An 18847-nucleotide genomic window follows, 5' to 3' on the forward strand; every position below is an offset into this window, starting at 1 on the left:
TTCTTGGTGGGAAGCAGTAGCCGTGATTGACTGTCTAGCGCGGTTACTGACTGAGGCTCTGTGGTTGGACATGGCTGCCCTCAGCACAGGCTTCACCTCACCTCATGACAACTCCCGTTCTACTTTCTTATCTGAGAGACATTACTTCTCCCTTTTAATATTTTAGAGAATCACAGATTGGAATCTGCCTACCAGAATCACCTAATTCTGAAAGTGTTAGTGGTAAGTAGAACTTTTATATACAGATCCATTGTAATTATGAAACTAGTGTATACTGTTTAACATTTAGAACTATAAATATGAAGACTTGATTGTAATTTAAAATATCAGGAAATAGTAGTTAACATACTTTGTCCATAAAGGCAAGGATTGATTAATAAGTATATTTACATACACACTCAGCAGTCTTATTACAAATGTGTCCATGATATAAGACTTTAAATATAAAAATTAGTATTATAGCTAATTTCCAGTTGTTTGAAACACTATAGACATGTTTCTGTTATTTTCCTTTTGGTGACTCAGGTTTGAATGTTTCATTATTCACCAATCTTTCCAGTTACCCACCTACCATTTAGTGATAGAGTGCTAAATTATTATTTTTTAAAATTTTGTCTAAGGAATTTCCAAAGTCCAAGAGGTTTCTAGCATGTTTTGAAGGGCAGGAGGAAAGGGATGGAGGGTAAGTACTGTGTAACCTGCTTGCTGCTTATATAAAAGCTCACAATTATGCCTCTTCCCACCATTATTAGAAATAAGAAAGAGGTGGCTTGAAAGCACCTTGTGTATCAGGAGATTACCTCAGCCATCTGTAACAGAGCTGAGAATCAAGAAAGGTGCATAGAGAGTCCTCTGAACTCTGCAGTTCTGCACTGGAATTGATTTAACACAGTCCGTGTACTTTACTCCCGAGAGAGGAATCCAGGCCCTCGCTTAGAAAGAGCCTTTGTTCCAGCTCCAGAAGTCATTCTGAGAAGCTTATTTATCGGTTTTTTCCATCCTTAAAGGCTCAGAAGCCATCATTAGGAAGGTGATTAGGTTTCTGCAAGTAGGTACATTTATAGAAGCAAGAGTAGGGAAGGAAATAGAAAACCTCTCATAAATAAGTAATGAGACTTCAGCAGCTTTAGCAATTTGGACATTAGAAAAGGGGCAAGCAGCCATCTGTATCTAAAAAGGCTCTGAGGGCCTCATTCTAGCCCTGTAAAATAATTCAAAATGTTGGTGCTGACTCAGCAAGGATGTTAACATTCTGTATTGTCTGTGTGAGAATGTGAACAGGGGAATGTGTGATGCATTAAAAGATTCTTTGAAAAAGATCACAAAACAGAGCTCTTGCCCTTAGAGGTAAAACACCCCATTTGTCTTAAAGAATTTAGCCATTTGTAAAACCAGGTTACTCTCTGTTGGTGCTAGATACAGTGACAGGTGACTATCTTATAAAAAGACTCACTCCTGAGAGTCTGCTCATCCTCTCCTATGTGTGTTAGGTCTCTCTCTTCCCTTTTAATTTATTTAAAAAAAAATTTTTTTTTTTTTGGGTCCATGCCACTCTCCATGTGGGATCTTGGTTTCCTGTTTCCTGACAAGGGATCAAACTTACCCCCCTGCATTGGCAGTGTGGAGTCTTAACCACTGGACCTTCAGAAAAGTCCCGACTCTCCCTGTTTAATCTTGTGGGGAAGGTGTTTCTCGGCCTTCCGAGCTTTTGCTATTCTACTTCTACTGTAACTTAGCACCCCCATCCCTACCCCTGCCCCACATTATGTCACTGCCCACTCTCTCCAACGACTCCCCCTTCCGTGGCTAATGAAGTGCTCACACTGCACACAGCAGTCTTCTGTCTCAGAAAGCAGCGTTGGAAAGCCAGAAGTAGCCAGCGTGGGGCTGGGGGACAGGAAGGAATCTTGCGTGTCCCGGAGGTAGTTGCAGGTTCTTGAGCAGGTGAACTAGTGGAAGAAATGGCACCTGTTGGGGACTTCCCTGGTGGTCCCGTGGGTAAGACTCCATGCTTACAGGGCAGGGGGCATGGGTTCCATCCCTGTTCAGGGAACCAAGATCCCACACACCCGCATGGCGCCACCAAAAAAAAAAAAAAGGGAAATGGCAGTTGTTATGGTGGGATCCCCACCCCCACTTCTACACCCCCGACCCCCGGACCAGGTGTCTGGGCAGGGCAGTCTCAGGCCCATGGCGACAAAGATGCTACCCGGCTGGCTGCTGTGGCTCGTCTCTCTTGCTCTTGCCACCCGGCTTCCTAGGTGTGTCTCTGGGAGAGTTGGGGGGGGGGGGTCTCAGATTCCTGGGGCACAGAGAGGCTTCCAGGGCTGGGCTGCTTGTTGGGTTGGGTCCCTTTTTACTGGGTCCTGACCCCTCCATCCAGGTATCTTGTCTGTGGGGCGGGGAGTGGCAGGCCCAGCAGGGCAGAGAGGAAGGAGAGCACATCCCCTGGCAGCTCATTGTTAGCGACGCTGGGCTTGCCTGTGGTAGGACTCCTATTCTAAGCAGGGTGGGCAGGGACTGTGCCTCCCTGGGCTGCCCAGATTACGAGGTTGGAGGTGGGAGACACTGAACTCTCTCTTTTATAAGAAAGTAGTAGGGACGTAAGATGTGCTGATGCTGTGTAGTCCGCTCAGCACCTTTCCGAGTTCCGCTTTGGTCACGTCTCGCGATATTTCTGGAGTTCGTAGGTGTGCTTCCTGATGGGGGGCGTAGGAGAAACAAGTCTTTGCCATCTTGTTGGGACCAAAGTCCCTCATGACATCTTTAAATGTGATATTTACAGTTGTGTCGTGGCCTGTATGTGTTGGGAAAAGAATTTCCAAACAAGAGGCAGAATGAGAGGAAAATAGAGTTTATTAGAGCAGGAACAGTGCGTCGGCTTAAGGGAGAGCAGATGGTTTTCCTGGGTTGGTAGCCAGTCTTTACAGCCTCAAGACAAAGAAAATACCTGCTAGAAGGGTGGCATTAAGTGATTAGTTAGGGTGGGTATTTTTACCTAATATGGGGTTAGGGAGCTGGCCAATTTAGATCGGGAAGGCTCATGGCCGTGGTTGCTATGGGGCTTGCTCAGTTCCAGAGATGACCTTGGTATGGGGTGCTGCATCTGTGGCCTTGGTATAGGGCTCCACAAATTGTAATAAAGTTCAGTGACGCAATATTAAATATTGCTTGCTCTCTCTTTTCTTTTTTTTTTTTTTTTGGCAGTTCAACTTTCTGAATTGCTTTGCCTCACTTTTCTACATTGCCTTTGTCCTGAGGGATATGAAGCTTTTGCGTCAGGTGAGTGTGAAAAACAGAAGGTATCAATTTTTTTGATTTGCAAGGTGGTTTCCTATAGTATAGTAATGTAATGGTCTTCCCCTTATTATCTTGACAAGATTATTAAATTTTGTGTATTTCTAAGCTCAGTCCTAAAAAAAAAAAAAAAAAATTAGCAATTGCAGTATGTATTGTGCTCAATTGGAAAGAAATTAGTTGAAGCTAACCAAAGTGCAAAATTAATCATTTAGGGCACTAAAATCAAATATATAATTCATACCAAAACTTGTAAAAGCAATTTTAACAGCAAAAAAGTGAATTCATCAATTGAACTTCTGTGTGTGTCTCAGGGTGGGGGTGATTGGTATAACCTTAAGTAGGTCTTCCACATTTCATTTTTAAACTAGTAAGTTGTTAAACTTTGCAGACCAGCAGATGCTATGCAGTGTTGTATCATTTCTAAGGTATTTATGAAAGTCTGACATATATTTTGTTGTGTTACCATTTCTGGATCTCATAATCATAGTGAATAATAAATGAAGTATAAATTATTGCTTTCTAAATTCTCTCTCTCTTTTTTTTTTTTTTTTTTAATACTTGAGCCACCCACCAGTAAGAGCTGGTTTTGATATACTGGTTTTCTGGTTTTGATATACTGTGATTGTTAGTGTCTCAAAGTTTAGGTTTCTTAATCTTTATATGAGAGCTTGGGATCATTTTTCAAGAAATTTAAAAATGTGTATAACAGAGAAATTTAAAAAGATTTTGTAGTTACAGTTCTAAAAGCTGACATAAAAGTAAAATACTGTGTTCCTAGTAACTATACTAAATATAATGCTACTTTTACAAATTATTTTTGAAAATAATGCATTTGGAATCAATAGGTTAAACATACATACCTTCTCCAGTCCTACCATTAGTGTATTAGTGAGATATGACCCCTTATTTCTTATACTTTTGAGAGTCTCCTTTATTTAACAGGGGATGAGGGGCAGGAAAGAACTCTTTGAAACAAAGAATTTTAATATCAGCAAAGGTGGTTTGTGATGGAAACACTGATTCAGCCTACCTGGAAAGAATGGAAATTGACCCAATACCTCTGGAAACCACTTGAGTGACTTTCCTAAGAACCTTATTCCATTCCTAGTAAATCACCAAAAGTGGGATGAAGATTCATGCACGTAGGTGAGGAGCAGCACTTGTAACAATGGGAGTTGGAAATGGTACTTAGATTCAACCACAGTGCGTGGGCTGGTAACAAAGAATTACTCATGACAAGGGAAAGTGCTCACAGGATAGTGAGAAAAGGAATCTGCAAAGCTGTATACATACAGGTGTTCTACTTTTGTTTTTACATATGATTAGGAAGAAATACTTAAGTAAGATGTTAGCAGTGGTTCTGACATGGTTGTGCAGTAAGGCTGACTTTTTTTTTAAGTTTTTCTACAGTGAGGGAGGATATATTAATTTTGTAGTAAGTTCTGACTAAACTTTCAAAGGGAGAGAACATCATTTCAACTCACATGAGATTGTAAAAAACACAATTTCAATTTAATTTGTTGTCCTCCCAACTCATAACCAGTTTTCTATTATAATCTTATTTGTATTATACTCTTTTTTTATTTTAGTCTGTCTGTCTTGTGAAGAAACAGTAAATTAGAAACATCATTCTAACACTTAGCTCTTCTTTATTTTTTTTTATACCTAGCTTTTCTGATACTAGTTTTTATAACATACTAATACATTATTTGTTACGATTCCTTTTTTTTTTTTTTTACTGCATAATTGTACACATGCTTTGGTTTTGTTAAGCCACATTGCCAAATATCATTTATGTGCTTCTCTTTAGAGCTTGGCTACTCTCCTGATTACCTCCCAGATCCTTAACCAAATTGTGGAATCTCTTCTTCCTTATTGGCTCCAAAAGAAGCACCATGTGCGGGTGAAGAAGAAGGTGGAAGCTTTAAAGGCAGACATCGATGCTACATTATATGAACAGGTCGTTCTGGAAAAGGAAATGGGAACTTACTTGGTAAGTTTGGATATTGCTGAATTAAACATTGAAAGTGAATAATAGCAGTCATGTCCAGACTGTATTCCAGCCAGTTTCCTTACCATGAAGTACTTCACAGTTAAAAAGATGGAAGAGTGTGTCAAGATGCTGCTGTCTTGAACCTGAAGTTTATGCCTAACATCCAAAGGATGAGTCCCATGAATTGTGAGACTGCTGTGCTGAGGGTGGCGGGGATGTTTCCAAGATGGCAGAGCAGGGGAGAGGCAAGACAGCCGTGGAGCCATTCTGTGCTCTGGACGCTTTGTACTCAAAAAATGGAAGCCCATTGCTAACGGTGGAAGGCCACTTTTCTCATGTTGATAATAAGTAGATAAAGCTCTGTGTTGTTAATCACTTGGTGCCTAAAGAAATAAGATTCAAGACTTTTCTATTCAGAGTCTTTCTGTTACTCAGTATGGGCTCTCGGATGTGAAGTGAAGGAAGCAGTGTACTAATTTCCCTCCCAGGCGGTGGATCTATGAGTGAACGCTGGGTTTAAGTGTCTCTCTCCTTAGTAACTTAACTTGCTTGCCCCACCCCCTCCAGGCAGTGGGCTCTGAGTGAACGCTGGGGTTCAACAGTGTCTATCCTTAGTGTCTTAACTTGCTTGCAGGGTCCTGCGTTATCTGACCATTCTTCCCGCCTCATCTCCTACAAGTTCCTCCTTCACTCTCTTCACAAGATCGACGTCAGATATTGCTGTTTTAACTCTCTCCATTTATTTGGAAATGGGGTTGTGCTTTGGGGATGCATTTGTTCTAGATTGTTGTTTGCTATGCACTCATCCTTATCCCCAGGTACATTGGTTCCTCACTGAAGCCAGTGAGCTTAGAATTGTATTTTCTGTAAAGTCATCCTGAGTGCTACATGTGAATCTAAAACAGTGTTGCCAAGCTTTGGGAAAAAGGAGTTTGAGACTAAAACATTATTCCAAAGAGTTAATTCTTGCTTACTCACTGTAGAAAGCTTGGAAAATGTGAGACAGAGTATAAGGAAAAAGAAATTCTCCATAATGTCTCCACCAGAGGTCATCCACTGGGGTCTCCTGACCCAGGTCTTCCAGTAACAGGGCCAAGGCTGTGTAGCCCCTCAGATCTCACTGTGCACTGCTCTCTCACTCCTGGGGGCGGTTCGTATCCAACCGCATAGCTGTGTGAGGCTGTTTTCATGGTGAGTATTCCAACCAGAATGCTGTATTGACACACAGCAAACGAGCTGCCTTCTCACGAGCTAGGCATCAAAAATGTGTGCCAAAGATGTAAGTGAGCACCACCCTCCACACTCAACATTTTTCATTTTGGAAAATGTAATTATTTTTCAAACAATATTTTATTTATGTTAATATGCTTTTTATTATTGAAATGAGTCAATGAGAAATATTTTTTCAGTTCGGCTTTTTAATTTCTAACACAGTAAATAATGCTACGTATAATAGCTTTTAGGAACAAAAAGTCTGTAATATCATCAGTGCTTTTAAAGAGCTTAGGGCTTTGGAGACCTGAAAGTTTGAAAACTGCAGATCTACAGTAATCCCCCCGACCTTTTTGTTTTTCAGAGCATGAATTTTGTGAAGCCAGTTTGTCCCGTTGTTTCCCCCAGAGATTCAGGTTCAGCAGTTTTGGAGGTGGACCTCCATTAGCATGGGGGGTGGGTTGCTCCATGTGTAGCGCTGCCTTGTTAGATCACATGACTGACCCAGTGACAGACAGTTTGGAAAGGTTCTTTTTTGCTTAGGTTCTTTTGCACTTTGCATTGACTAGGTCATCTGTGATAGATACTGAGACTCTCCCATTCCCTACAAATGGTAGTTCTTTTTTTTTTTTTTTACCCCTCCCCCTAAATGGTAGTTCTTTAAAAATAATTTCTAACTGTTTGTTGCTGGCGTATAGGAATGCTCATTGTTTTTTATATCTTTTATCCAGAAACTTTGCAGAATTCTCCTATTATTTCCAACTTTTAAAAATTGTATTGGATTTTTGTATGTAGACAGTTATTTCAGCTACAAATAAAAAATGGACATTTTCTTTTTTAATTTTAAATTTATTAATTTTTAATCAAAGAATAATTGCTTTACAGTACTTTGTTGGTTTCTGCCGAACATCAACATGAATCAGTCATAGGTATACATATGTCCCCTGATATTTTCTTTTTCAATTTTAATTTTATTAAGTGTGGTTGATTTATAGTGTTAATCTCTGCTGTACATCAAAGTAATTCAATTATTTTGTTGTCGTTGTTTAGTTGCTAAGTTGTGTCTGACTCTTTGCGACTCCATAAACTACAGCACGCCAGGCTTCCCTGTCCTTCATTATCTGCCAGAGTTTGCTCAAATGCATGTTCGTTGATTCGGTGATGCCATCCAACCATTTCGTTCTCTGTCGTCCCCTTCTCCTCCTGCCCTCAGTCTTTCCCAGCATCAAAGACTTTTCCAACCAGTCAGCTTTTCACAACAAGTGGCCAAAGTATTGAAGTTTCAGCTTAAGCATCAGCCCTTCCAATGAATATTCAGGGTTGGTTTCCTTTAGAATTGACTGGTTTGACCCCTTTGCTGTCCAAAGGACTCTCAAGAGTCAGCTCCAGTACCACAGTTTGAAAACATCTGTTCTTTGGTGCTCAGCCTTCTTTATAGTCCAACTCTCACATCCATACATGACTATTGGAAAAATCATAGCTTTGACTATATGGACCTTGTTGGCAAACTGATGTTGCTGCTTTTTAATATGCTGTCTGTATTTGTCATAGCTTTTCTTCCAAGGAGCAAGTATCTTTTAATTTCATGGCTGCAGTCACTGTCTGCAGTGATTTTGGAGCCCAAGAAGATAGTCTGTCACAGTTTTCATTGTTTCCTCATCTATTTGCCATGATGTGATGGGACCGGATGCCATGATCTTAATTTTTTGAATGTTAAGTTTTAATTCAGCTTTTTCACTCCCATCTTTCACCTTCGTCAAGAGGATCTTTAGTTCTTTTCAGTTTCTGCCATTAGAGTGGTATCATCTGCATATCTGAGGTTGTTGATATTTCTCCCGGCAATCTTGATTCCAGCTTGTGCTTCATCCAGCCTGGAATTCTGTGTGATGTACTCTGCATTGAAATTAAATAAGCAGGCTGACAGTATACTCCTTTCCCAGTTGTGAAGCAGTCTGTTGTTCCATATCCGTTCCAAATTGTTGCTTCTTGACCTGCATACAGGTTTTTCAGGGGGCAAGTGTATATATATATATGTATATATATATATGAAAAGGAATATATATATATACATGATTTATCTAACATGGTTTATTACAGAATATTGAATATAGTTCCCTGTGCACATTTACTTGGACCTTGTTATAATATATATAATATAATATATATAATATAATAATTATATACAATTATATATTAATATTACATATATCATAATTTATAATATATTTATAATACAATAATATATTATATATATAATATCATGGTTTGTGTCTGCTGATTCCAAACTCTTAACCCTCCCCCCTTCACTAATGGCTATTTTCTTTCTTCCTTCAGTCCTTAAACTTTTTATTGTTTGACTCACTAATATGTTCAATACAATTTGGACATAAACAGGAATCTTTATCTTGTTCCTGATTTTTTTTTTTTCCCTGACCATTGAGTATTATGTTTGTTCCATATTTTTGGTAGTAACTTAATCAGTTTGAGAAGTTTTTTCTCTTTCCTATTTGAGAAGAATTTTTATCGTGAATGATGTTGAATTTTATCAAAAAAGCATTTTTTTTGGCTTCTGTTGCAATCATCTTACCTCCTTCAATTAGTATTTTCATAAGTTTCTTAATGGACCACTACGTTTGCATTTAAGTGATTAACTTCACTTGCTCAGTATTCTACATTGTGATGTTGAATATGCTAATATTTTTTAGGATTTGTGCCATTTGCTAGCAGTTGTCCTTTCTCAGTCACTGGGATAGGGTCTCCATGTTACTTATCGTGGAAACTCTGTTGCTAACAGACGGCCTGGCATTCACAGGCACTCAGTTCAATGTCGCATAAAGGACAGCTTCAGGAAAAGAGCGGCTCAGCCCCTGCTGCCTGCTGCCTTCATCCTGTACTTTCTTTCCTTCTCACGTACTCTGGGCGGGAAACTCTGAGACGCGATGTTTCTCCAGGGGCAGTGTGAGGGGCTGGTGGGATGGATCCCCTGAAACCTGAAACTTGGTTTTCATATATGTAATAAATTAGATATGTAAAATTACTATGTCACAGATATACCATAGCATTATAAATAATTGCTTTGTTCTTAAAGTTTGTGAATAGGTCCTCAGAATCATCTTAGTAAGTTGTTCTTTTGGTGACTTGCAGCTGATAGAGTAGCGTGTATCTTGGTTAGTGTATTTTTTTAACATGTGATTGTTTACTTTGTTAGATTTGGGGGTTTTTTTTGTTTTTTTTTTGGCTTCTTGCTGAAAGATTATCTCCCTGGTCTGCTGAATTGACTGAACCAAAAGTACTCAGAAGTGTCAAAGTACTGATGGTGTTACCATGTAAATACTACCACTGCAAATCCTGTTGTGATATGGAAATGTGGAATGTGAGGTGTGCTGTTCTGTGGGGAAGGGGCTCCCTGGGTTCTGGATGCTAGAAAGGCCAGATGATGTTTATGTGACTTCTGGAGGCTGCCCTGTGGTGCATCAGAAAGAAACTGTCATCGACATCTCTGCAGAGACTTGACCTTTTATTTACAGGCTGAGGCAACGCAATTTTGAAAGCCAAGCATAGGCTATCAGGATTTCTTAAGAATGAATTGCGGTAACAATGGCTTGGTTGCTAAGATTTTCACTCTTTCCCAACCCTTGATTTCTTCACTCTTCAGAGAAATAAATCGATGCTATATTGCTGGATGTATTTAAAAACCACATTTGAATGCTGCAACAGAACATAAGGAAATTCTTTCTAGAGCCAAATGAAACCAAAGAGTTGTTTAGAAACTGTTCACCACTAAATCCCCAGCTGAGTGTCAACCTGCCAGCTCCCAAAACGCATGCGGTTGGCATTACTCTTTGGCAAGGCTTGCAGACAGTCAGTGAAACTCACTCAAAATCCCTGGGTTCATTCTTCATCCAAATATCCAGAGCATCTGGAAGAAGCACTTCCTGCTATCCCCAGTACTCTGTAATTCCCCAGTAATTTTGTTTGGGTATTTTGTATTTTAGTAAAATAGAAAACAAAGAGACTGACTAGAAGTAGAATCTGACTTCTACTAAAGCTCTCATCCACTGAACCTGGCATGCATATCTTGGTGAAAGACTGATTGTGAAATACAGTAATAATACTTAAAATTATGAATTTATAATGATCGTTTCATGTTGCTTTAAAATACTGCAGTGAGTGTTTTTCTTAAACTGAAACTGTCATTTTTGCATGTGCACTGAATGATCTTGAGAGTGAGAAGGCTGGAAGCTGGCGTGGATGGCTCCTTCACCCCGCCACTGCACCATGTAGAGCACTGCTTGACCCCTCCGGGGTAACTGTGTGAGCAGCAGGCCTCTGGGTCCTGAGGAGGAGCGGTGATGTTGCTCAGGTGACAAGTCAGAGTCACCAGTGCCCAGGCATCCCACTTCAATGCAGGTGCCTTTTTCCAGTTATTAAAGATCACTCACCTCTCACAAGAATCCCTTAGAAGAAATGGAGGCTATGGAGTAGCCTCATAGTCAACAAGAGAGGCTGAAATGCAGTACTTGAATGCAGTCTCAAAAATGACAGAATGGTCTCTGTTCATTTCCAAGGCAAACCATTCAGTATCACGGTAATCCAAGTCTATGCTCTGACCAGTAATGCTGAAGAAGCTGAAGCTGAACGGTTCTATGTAGACCTACAAGACCTTTTAGAACTAACACCCCAAAAAATGTCCTTTTCATTATAGGGGACTGGAATGCAAAAGTAGGAAGTCAAGAAACACCTGGAGTAACAGGCAAATTTGGCCTTGGAGTCAGAATGAAGCAGGGCAAAGGCTCATAGAGTTTTCACAAGAGAACGCACTGGTCATAGCAAAGACCCTCTTCCAACAACTTAAGAGAAGACTGTACATGTGGACATCACCAGATGTCCAATACCGAAATCAGATTGATTATATTCTTTGCAACCAAAGATGGAGAAGCTCTATACAGTCAGCAGAAACAAGACTGGAAGCTGACTGTGGCTCAGATCATGAACTGCATATTGCCAAATTCAGACTTAAATTGAAGAAAGTAGGGAAAAACCACTAGACCATTTCAGGTATGACCTAAATCAAATCCCTTACGATTATACAGTGGAAGTGAGAAATAGATTTAAGGGACTAGATCTGATAGAGTACCTGATGAACTATGGACGGAGGTTCATGACATTGTACAGGAGACAGGGATCAAGACCATCCCCAAGAAAAAGAAATGCAAAAAAGCAAAATGGCTGTCTGAGGAGCCCTTACAATTAGCTGTGAGAAGAAGAGAAGCAAAAAACAAAGGAGAAAAGGAAGGATATACCCATTTGAATGCAGAGTTCCAGAATAGCAAGGAGAGATAAGAAAGCCTTCTTCAGTGATCAGTGCAAAGAAATAGAGGAAAACAATAAAATGGGAAAGACTAGAGATCTCTTCAAGAAAATTAGAGATACCAAGGGAACATTTCATGCAAAGATGGGCTCAATAAAGGACAGAAATGGTATGGACCTAACAGAAGCAGAAGATATTAAGAAGAGGTGGCAGGAATACACAGAAAAGTTAAAGTTAAGTCGCTCAGTCGTGTCTGACTCTTTGTGACCCCAGGGACTGTAGCCCACCAGGCTCCTCCATTCATGGGATTCTCCAGGCAAGAATACTGGAATGGGTTGCCATTTCCTTCTCCAGGGAGAATACACAGAAGAACTATACAAAAATGATCTTCATGACCCAGATAATCACGCTGGTGTCATCACTGACCTCGAGCCAGACATCCTGGAATGTCAAGTCAAGTGGACCTTAGAAAGCATCACTACAAACACAGCTAGTGGAGGTGATGGAATTCCAGTTGAGCTATTTCAAATCCTGAAAGATGACGCTGTGAAAGTGCTGCACTCAATATGTCAGCAAATTTGGAAAACTCAGCAGTGGCCACAGGACTGGAAAAGGTCAGTTTCCATTCCAATCCCAAAGAAAGGCAATGCCAAAGAATGCTCAAACTACTGCACAATTGCACTCATCTCACACACTAGTAAAGTAATACTCAAAATTCTCCAAGCCAGGCTTCAACAATATGTGAACCGAGAACTTCCAGATGTTCAAGCTGGATTTAGAAAAGGCAGAGGAACCAGAGACCAAATTGCCAACACCCACTGGATCATCGAAAAAGTAAGAGAGTTCCAGAAAAACATCTACTTCTGCTTTATTGACTATGCCAAAGCCTTTGACTGTGTGGGTCACAACAAACTGTGGAAAATTCTTCAAGAGATGGGAATACCAGACCACCTGACCTGCCTCCTGAGAAATCTGTATGCAGGTCAAGTCTGATGTTAAAACATTCAATTAACATCTGTGGGGGAGGAACCTTTAGCACCCAAAGACTCAATGAGGTTAAATAGGGAGAATTCTTTTGAGTGGAGTCTTCTAGAGCCAGGCCAGATAATGCTTTCCCTTTGGATAAGACTTTCAAAGATCTGCAGCCACATTCTCCTCCCTCTGGTATGGGAATGCATGCTGTTCTTATTTTTCGAAGCTGCTGCAGAACTGGGGAGCAGAAGGTGAGACTCAAAATTGAGCTGTTATTCTTGACTAAATGTTTCCATAATTGATACAAAGTGAAAGTGAGTGAAGTTGCTCAGTCCTGTCAGACTCTTTGCGAGCCCATGGACTGTAGCCCACCAGGCTCCTCCATCCACAGAATTTTCCAGGCAAGAATACTGGAGTGGGTTACCATTTCCTTCTCCAGGGGATCTTCCTGACCCAGGGATTGAACCCAGGTCTCCTGCACTGCAGGCAGACTCTTTACCGTCTGAGCCACCAGGGAAGCCCATAAATGATGCAAGCCTTTGGTTAATTTCCAGAATACTAACAAAGTGGATTTTGACAGATTTTATAGTTAGTTTTTGTTTGCTTTTATGGAGAGGCAAACTTCTGGATGTTCTTACTTTGCCATTTTTGCTGGCATCACCACCATCAAGTTTTTAATGGAAGGTCAAGGGCAGAGATTCTGCGGTACCCATGATGTGAAGGAACCATCATGTAAGATTTCTAATAGTGATATGGATCATTTCTCTTTACTTGGTCAAGAGCAAATTGCTTTAGCTTTGCTCTTATTTACCTTAGGAAAAAAATGTAATATTTCAGTGATTTGGCATGATATGAGCAGCAAAATCATTTTTTATTCTTTATTTCAGGGACTTTAATATAAAATGGTCTTTGAATTTAAATTCTGTTGTTGAGAAGAAAGAATTGGGAGAAACTCTTGAGATTTTTGTTGTTGTTGTTAGAGGGTCCTGCCTTGAATAGTATTGTGAAAGACTGCTCTTATTAAGTGGTATTAAAACAATGCCTGTTTTCTTCTTGTTTACATTTTCAGGGTACCTTTGATGATTACTTGGAGTTATTCCTGCAGTTTGGTTATGTGAGCCTTTTCTCCTGTGTTTACCCACTGGCAGCTGCCTTCGCTGTGCTAAATAATCTCACCGAAGTTAATTCAGATGCCTTAAAAATGTGCAGAGTCTTCAAACGTCCGTTCTCAGAACCCTCAGCCAGTATTGGTGTATGGCAGGTAATTATTTGAGAAAAAATTATTTTTTAAAAAAAAAAATGAAGCATTGTGATTTTAAATAAAAGCTCTTTGGAGAGTTCTGGAAAAGTACCATCCAAAAATAGAATCTAATCCATGTTATGGAACTTTCTACTCAACAATGATAGAATATATTTTCTTTTCAAGTGTTTATAGAACATGCAATAATATGGACCATCTCCGGGGGCATAAAACAAACTTCAAAATTTTTAAGAATTGAGCACAATGTGCTTTCTGACCATGATGGAACCAAACTGAAAATCAGTAACAGAAAGATGATAGGAAAATCACCAAACACTTAAAAACTAAACAACACATTTGTAAATAATCATGGGTGAAAGAGAAAGTGTGAAGTGTGAGAATTGTCTCTTCTTTCTTATTAGTCTTGTTAGAGGTTTGACAATTGTATTGATCTTTTCCAAGGAAGAACTCTTTGTTTCATTGATCTCTGTTATTTTACTGCTTTCAGTTTCATTGATTTGTATTCTTATCTTTATTATTTCCTTCTTTCTGATTCTTTTGTGTTTATTTTGTTCTTTGTTTCTTGTTTCTTGAGTAGGAGCTTAGACTATTGATTTGAGATTTTTCCTCTTTTCTGGTATATGCCTTTAGTTCTACAGATTTCTTTGTTAGCACTCCTTGTATCCCCAAAAGTTTGATATGCTGTGTTTTCATTTTCAATCAGTTCTTTGTATCTTTTGGCTACATATCATCTTGAATGAAATAGACCAGTTTCTCCAAAAGTACAAACTACCACAACTCACTCAATGTGAAATAGGTAGTTTGAGTATCCTCAGAATTACAAGGAAATGGAATATGCAATTAAAAATTCCCAAAAAAGAAATATCCTGGCCCAAATGGTTTTACTGGCAAATTCTAACATTTAAAGTGAAATTAACATCAATTTTACATAATTTGTCCCAGAAAACAGAGGAGGAAGGAATACTTTCCAATTCATTCTGTGAAGTTAGTATGGTAGTAAATCAGGACAGAGAATGAAAGAAGATAACAGACTAATATCTGTTGTGAATAAATACACAGAACAGCTTTCAGTTTGGTTTAGTCACTCAGTTGTGTCCGACTCTTTGCGACCACATGGACTGCAGCACGCCAGGCTTCCCTGTCCATCACCCTCCAGGAGCCTACTCAAACTCATGTCCATCGCGTCAAGTGATGCCATCCAACCATTTCATCCTCTGTCGTCCCCTTCTCCTCTCGCCTTCAATCTTTCCCAGCATCAGGGTCTTTTCTAGTGAGTCAGCTCTTCGCATCAGATGGCCAGAGTATTGGAGTTTCAGCTTTAGCATCAGTCCTTCGAATGAATATTCAAGACTGATTTCCTTTAAGATAGATTGGTTGAATCTCCTTGCTATCCAAGGGACTCTCAAGAGTCTTCTCCAGCACCACAGTTCAAAACCATCAGTTCTTTGGTGCTCAGCTTTCTTTATAGTCCAACTCTCACATCCATACGTGACTGGAAAAACCACGGCTTTGACTAGACGGACCTTTGTTGGCAAAGTAATGTCTCTGCTTTTTAATATGCTGTCTAGATTGATCATAGCTTTTCTTCCAAAGAGAAGTGTCTTTTAGTTTCATGGCTACAGTCACCATCTGCAGTGATTTTGGAGCCAAAGAAAAAAAAAATAAAGTTTCTCACTGTTTCCATTGTTTCCCCATCTATTTGCCATGAAGTGATGGGACTGGATGCCTTGATCTTAATTTTCTGAATGTTGAATTTTAAGCCAAGTTTCACACTCTCTTCTTTCACTTTCATCAAGAGGCCCTTTCTTTGCTTTCTGCCATAAGGGTGGTGTCATCTGCATATCTGAGGTTATGATATTTCTCCCAGCAGTTTTGATTCCAGCTTGTGCTTTTACCAGCCCAGTATTTCTCATGATGTACTCTGCACATAAGTTAAATAAGCAGGGTGACAACATGCAGTCTTGATGTACTCCTTTCCCAATTTGGAACCAGTCTGTTGTTCCATGTTCAGTTCTAACTGTTGCTTCTTGACCTGCATACAGATTTCTCAGGAGGCAGGTCAGGTGGTCTGGTATTCCCATCTCTTTAAGAACAGCTTAATAATATCTTAACTAATAAGATTTAGCAATATATGAGGAGAATTATATACCATGACAAGTAGAATTTTGTCCAGGAATGCAAGCTCTGGTTCTGTATTCAAAATCTACCAGTGTAGTCTACCATATTAATATTCCAAAGGAAAAAATATCTCATGATTGTATCAGTCAGTATATATAAAGCATTTGGCAACATCCAACACTCATTCATTTTTAAATCTCTCAGAAACATAGGAATAGAAGGATACTGCTTCAACTTAATAAGGAACATCTATTTCATAAAACTTAAAGCTAACAGCCATACTTGCTAGTGAAAGATTGAATGCTTTCTAAGATTAGGAACAATACAAGAATGTCCACTGTCACTACTTTTATTGACTGTTGTTCTAGAAATTCTAACTAGCCTCCTCAGGCCAATTATGTCTCCAATTTACCCACCCACTGACCACATGTACATGAGGAATCCCAGTCAAGGTCAGCTAGACCAAAAAAATTCCCTAGATAAGCATAGTCTAAATTGTCCACCTGCAGAATAATGAACTAAAGAAATGATTGTTGTTTTTAAGTTAGAGTCTGGGATGATTTGTTACACAGCAATACCTGACTAATATAGGAAGACTCAATATCCTAAATGTATCAGTTCTCCTTTAATTTAAAAATAAATTAATCTACAAATTAGCTTATAAATGTAGCACTATCCCCATGGAAGTTTTTCTTTTAATTAGGTAAACTTACTGTCAAGTTCACAGGGAAAAAGAAATGAAGTAGAATAGCAGGAAAACTGTAAGGAAGGGCAGGGACACGCCTTCCTACATATTAAAATGTGTTACATAACCTCAGTCGTTAAAGTAGAGTGGTGCTGGTGCATTATTAGACAGATCAATGGAACAAAGGGTCCAGAAATTCAATATGTGATATAGGTGAAATCTGGTAAATGGAGAAAATCATCAACTGTCTGCTGATAGTATTGGGGTAATTAAATCTCCAAAGGAGGGGGTAAGGGAGTTGGTTCTTCAAAAGTTAAGAGGGAAACAAAGGCAAGACACAGAAGGAGAGAAAATATTCACAACACATACGTCTGCCAGAGAACTTGTGTGTCAGATTATGTGAAGGACTCTTACAACTCAGTAATAAGACAATTAAATAAAAACATGGACAAGATTTGAAGAAATGCTTCACCAAAGAATATATGCAAATGGTCAATGAACTCAAGGAAAGATTTAGAATTAGCTACCGGGGAAATGCACAAGAAAACCACAGTGAGATCGCACTATATACCTGTTTTAAAATAAAGACTAATGGTGCCAACTGTTGGCAGTAATGTGTAGGACCTGGAGCTCTCATACATTACCAATAAAAATGTGAGTGGTTCCTTTGCAAAGCTAAATTGCAGTGTGTGGGGAAAAAAAAATTCAACATATACCTACCATACCCCAGCATCTCTGTTCTTAGAAATCCAGGGGAAAGAACATATCCCTGCAAAGACTGCACAGGAGTGTCCATGTAACTTTATTCAGAACAGTCCAAGACTGGAAACAACCCCATTTGCCAAACAACCCACTAGGTAAGTGGGTAAAAAAAAATGATATATTCATACAGTGGAGCACTACTCAGCAATAAAAAGAAGAAGAAATTATTGATAACATATAATATGGATCAACCTCAGAATCATGTTGAGTGAAAGAAGGAGACATAAAAGCATATATGCTGTGTGAATCTAACTATATAAAACTCTGGAAAAACAAACTAATATATAGTGACAAAAAAAAATAGATCAAAGCCTGCTTGGAGCCAGGTATAGAGGGAGGGGTGGATTGCAAAGCATTGTGAGGAATCTTTGGGGGAAAATGGAAATGTCCTGTTTGTGATAGTGGTTTCCCAGGTGAGCATAGCTTAATAAAGTATATACCATAAATGAGTGCAATTTATTCTATGTAAATTATAACTCATGATAAGTGATATTTAAAAATCGAAAAGTTTGGATAGGAATGTATTAAAAATGCAGGAAGTCAGACACTGTCCTGTGCTGCCGATGGGAAGGCGAACTGGTCAGCCCTGGGGAGTTCAGCTTGGTACTGTCTCTCAGAATAACGAATACAGTAGCACCTTTGACTCAACTATTCCACTTTCAGTAGGAATTTATCCTACTTCCACACTTCTTAAAGGATGTGTTTGCAAAGTTTCTAAATGTAGCATTGTTTGTAGTAATAACCAATAAGGAAATGATTAAATAAACCTTGGTACATTCATGTGATAAAATACTTAAGCAGTTGTGACTTAAGTCTTAAGTTGTGACTTAAGAATGATGATCTCCACCAGCCCAGGTTGGATGCATGAGACAAGTGCTCGGGCCTGGTGCACTGGGAAGACCCAGAGGGATCGGGTAGAGAGGGAGGTGGGAGGGGGGATCAGGATGGGGAATACATGTAAATCCATGGCTGATTCATGTCAAGGTATGACAAAAACCACTACAATATTGTAAAGTAATTAGCCTCCAACTAATAAAAATAAATGGAAAAAAAAACTAAAAAAAAAAAAAAAGAATGATGGTCTCTGTGTCCTGACACAAATAACTTCCACAGCATTTTAAGTGACCAAAGCAAGGGACTTGACAATGTGTATTATGCTGAAAGGAGAATTTGTATATGTGCAAGTTTGCTTATATTTGTTTGCAAACAAAGTGTCTGGAAAGTTATATAAGA

At 39.3% G+C, this 18847-nt stretch overlaps 1 protein-coding gene across 6 annotated transcripts in view; it reads left to right on the forward strand.

Annotated features, from left to right (window-relative positions):
* Positions 1-18847, forward strand: part of ANO10 (anoctamin 10) — a 255784-nt gene that overhangs the window by 78487 nt on the left and 158450 nt on the right. For all 6 annotated transcript variants that reach the window (XR_006264391.1, XM_043442100.1, XM_043442099.1 and 3 more), the window contains 4 exons: positions 167-222; positions 3208-3282; positions 5111-5293; positions 13858-14049. Coding sequence is in view for 5 of the 6 variants with exons in the window: in XM_043442100.1 (XP_043298035.1) it covers positions 167-222; positions 3208-3282; positions 5111-5293; positions 13858-14049 (506 nt within the window). In the remaining variant the exon portion in view is untranslated. The remainder of the gene's footprint in view (positions 1-166; positions 223-3207; positions 3283-5110; positions 5294-13857; positions 14050-18847) is intronic.

This window comes from Cervus canadensis, chromosome 22 (assembly GCF_019320065.1).
Source record: "Cervus canadensis isolate Bull #8, Minnesota chromosome 22, ASM1932006v1, whole genome shotgun sequence".
In the NCBI taxonomy this organism is placed as follows: Eukaryota; Metazoa; Chordata; class Mammalia; order Artiodactyla; family Cervidae; genus Cervus; species Cervus canadensis.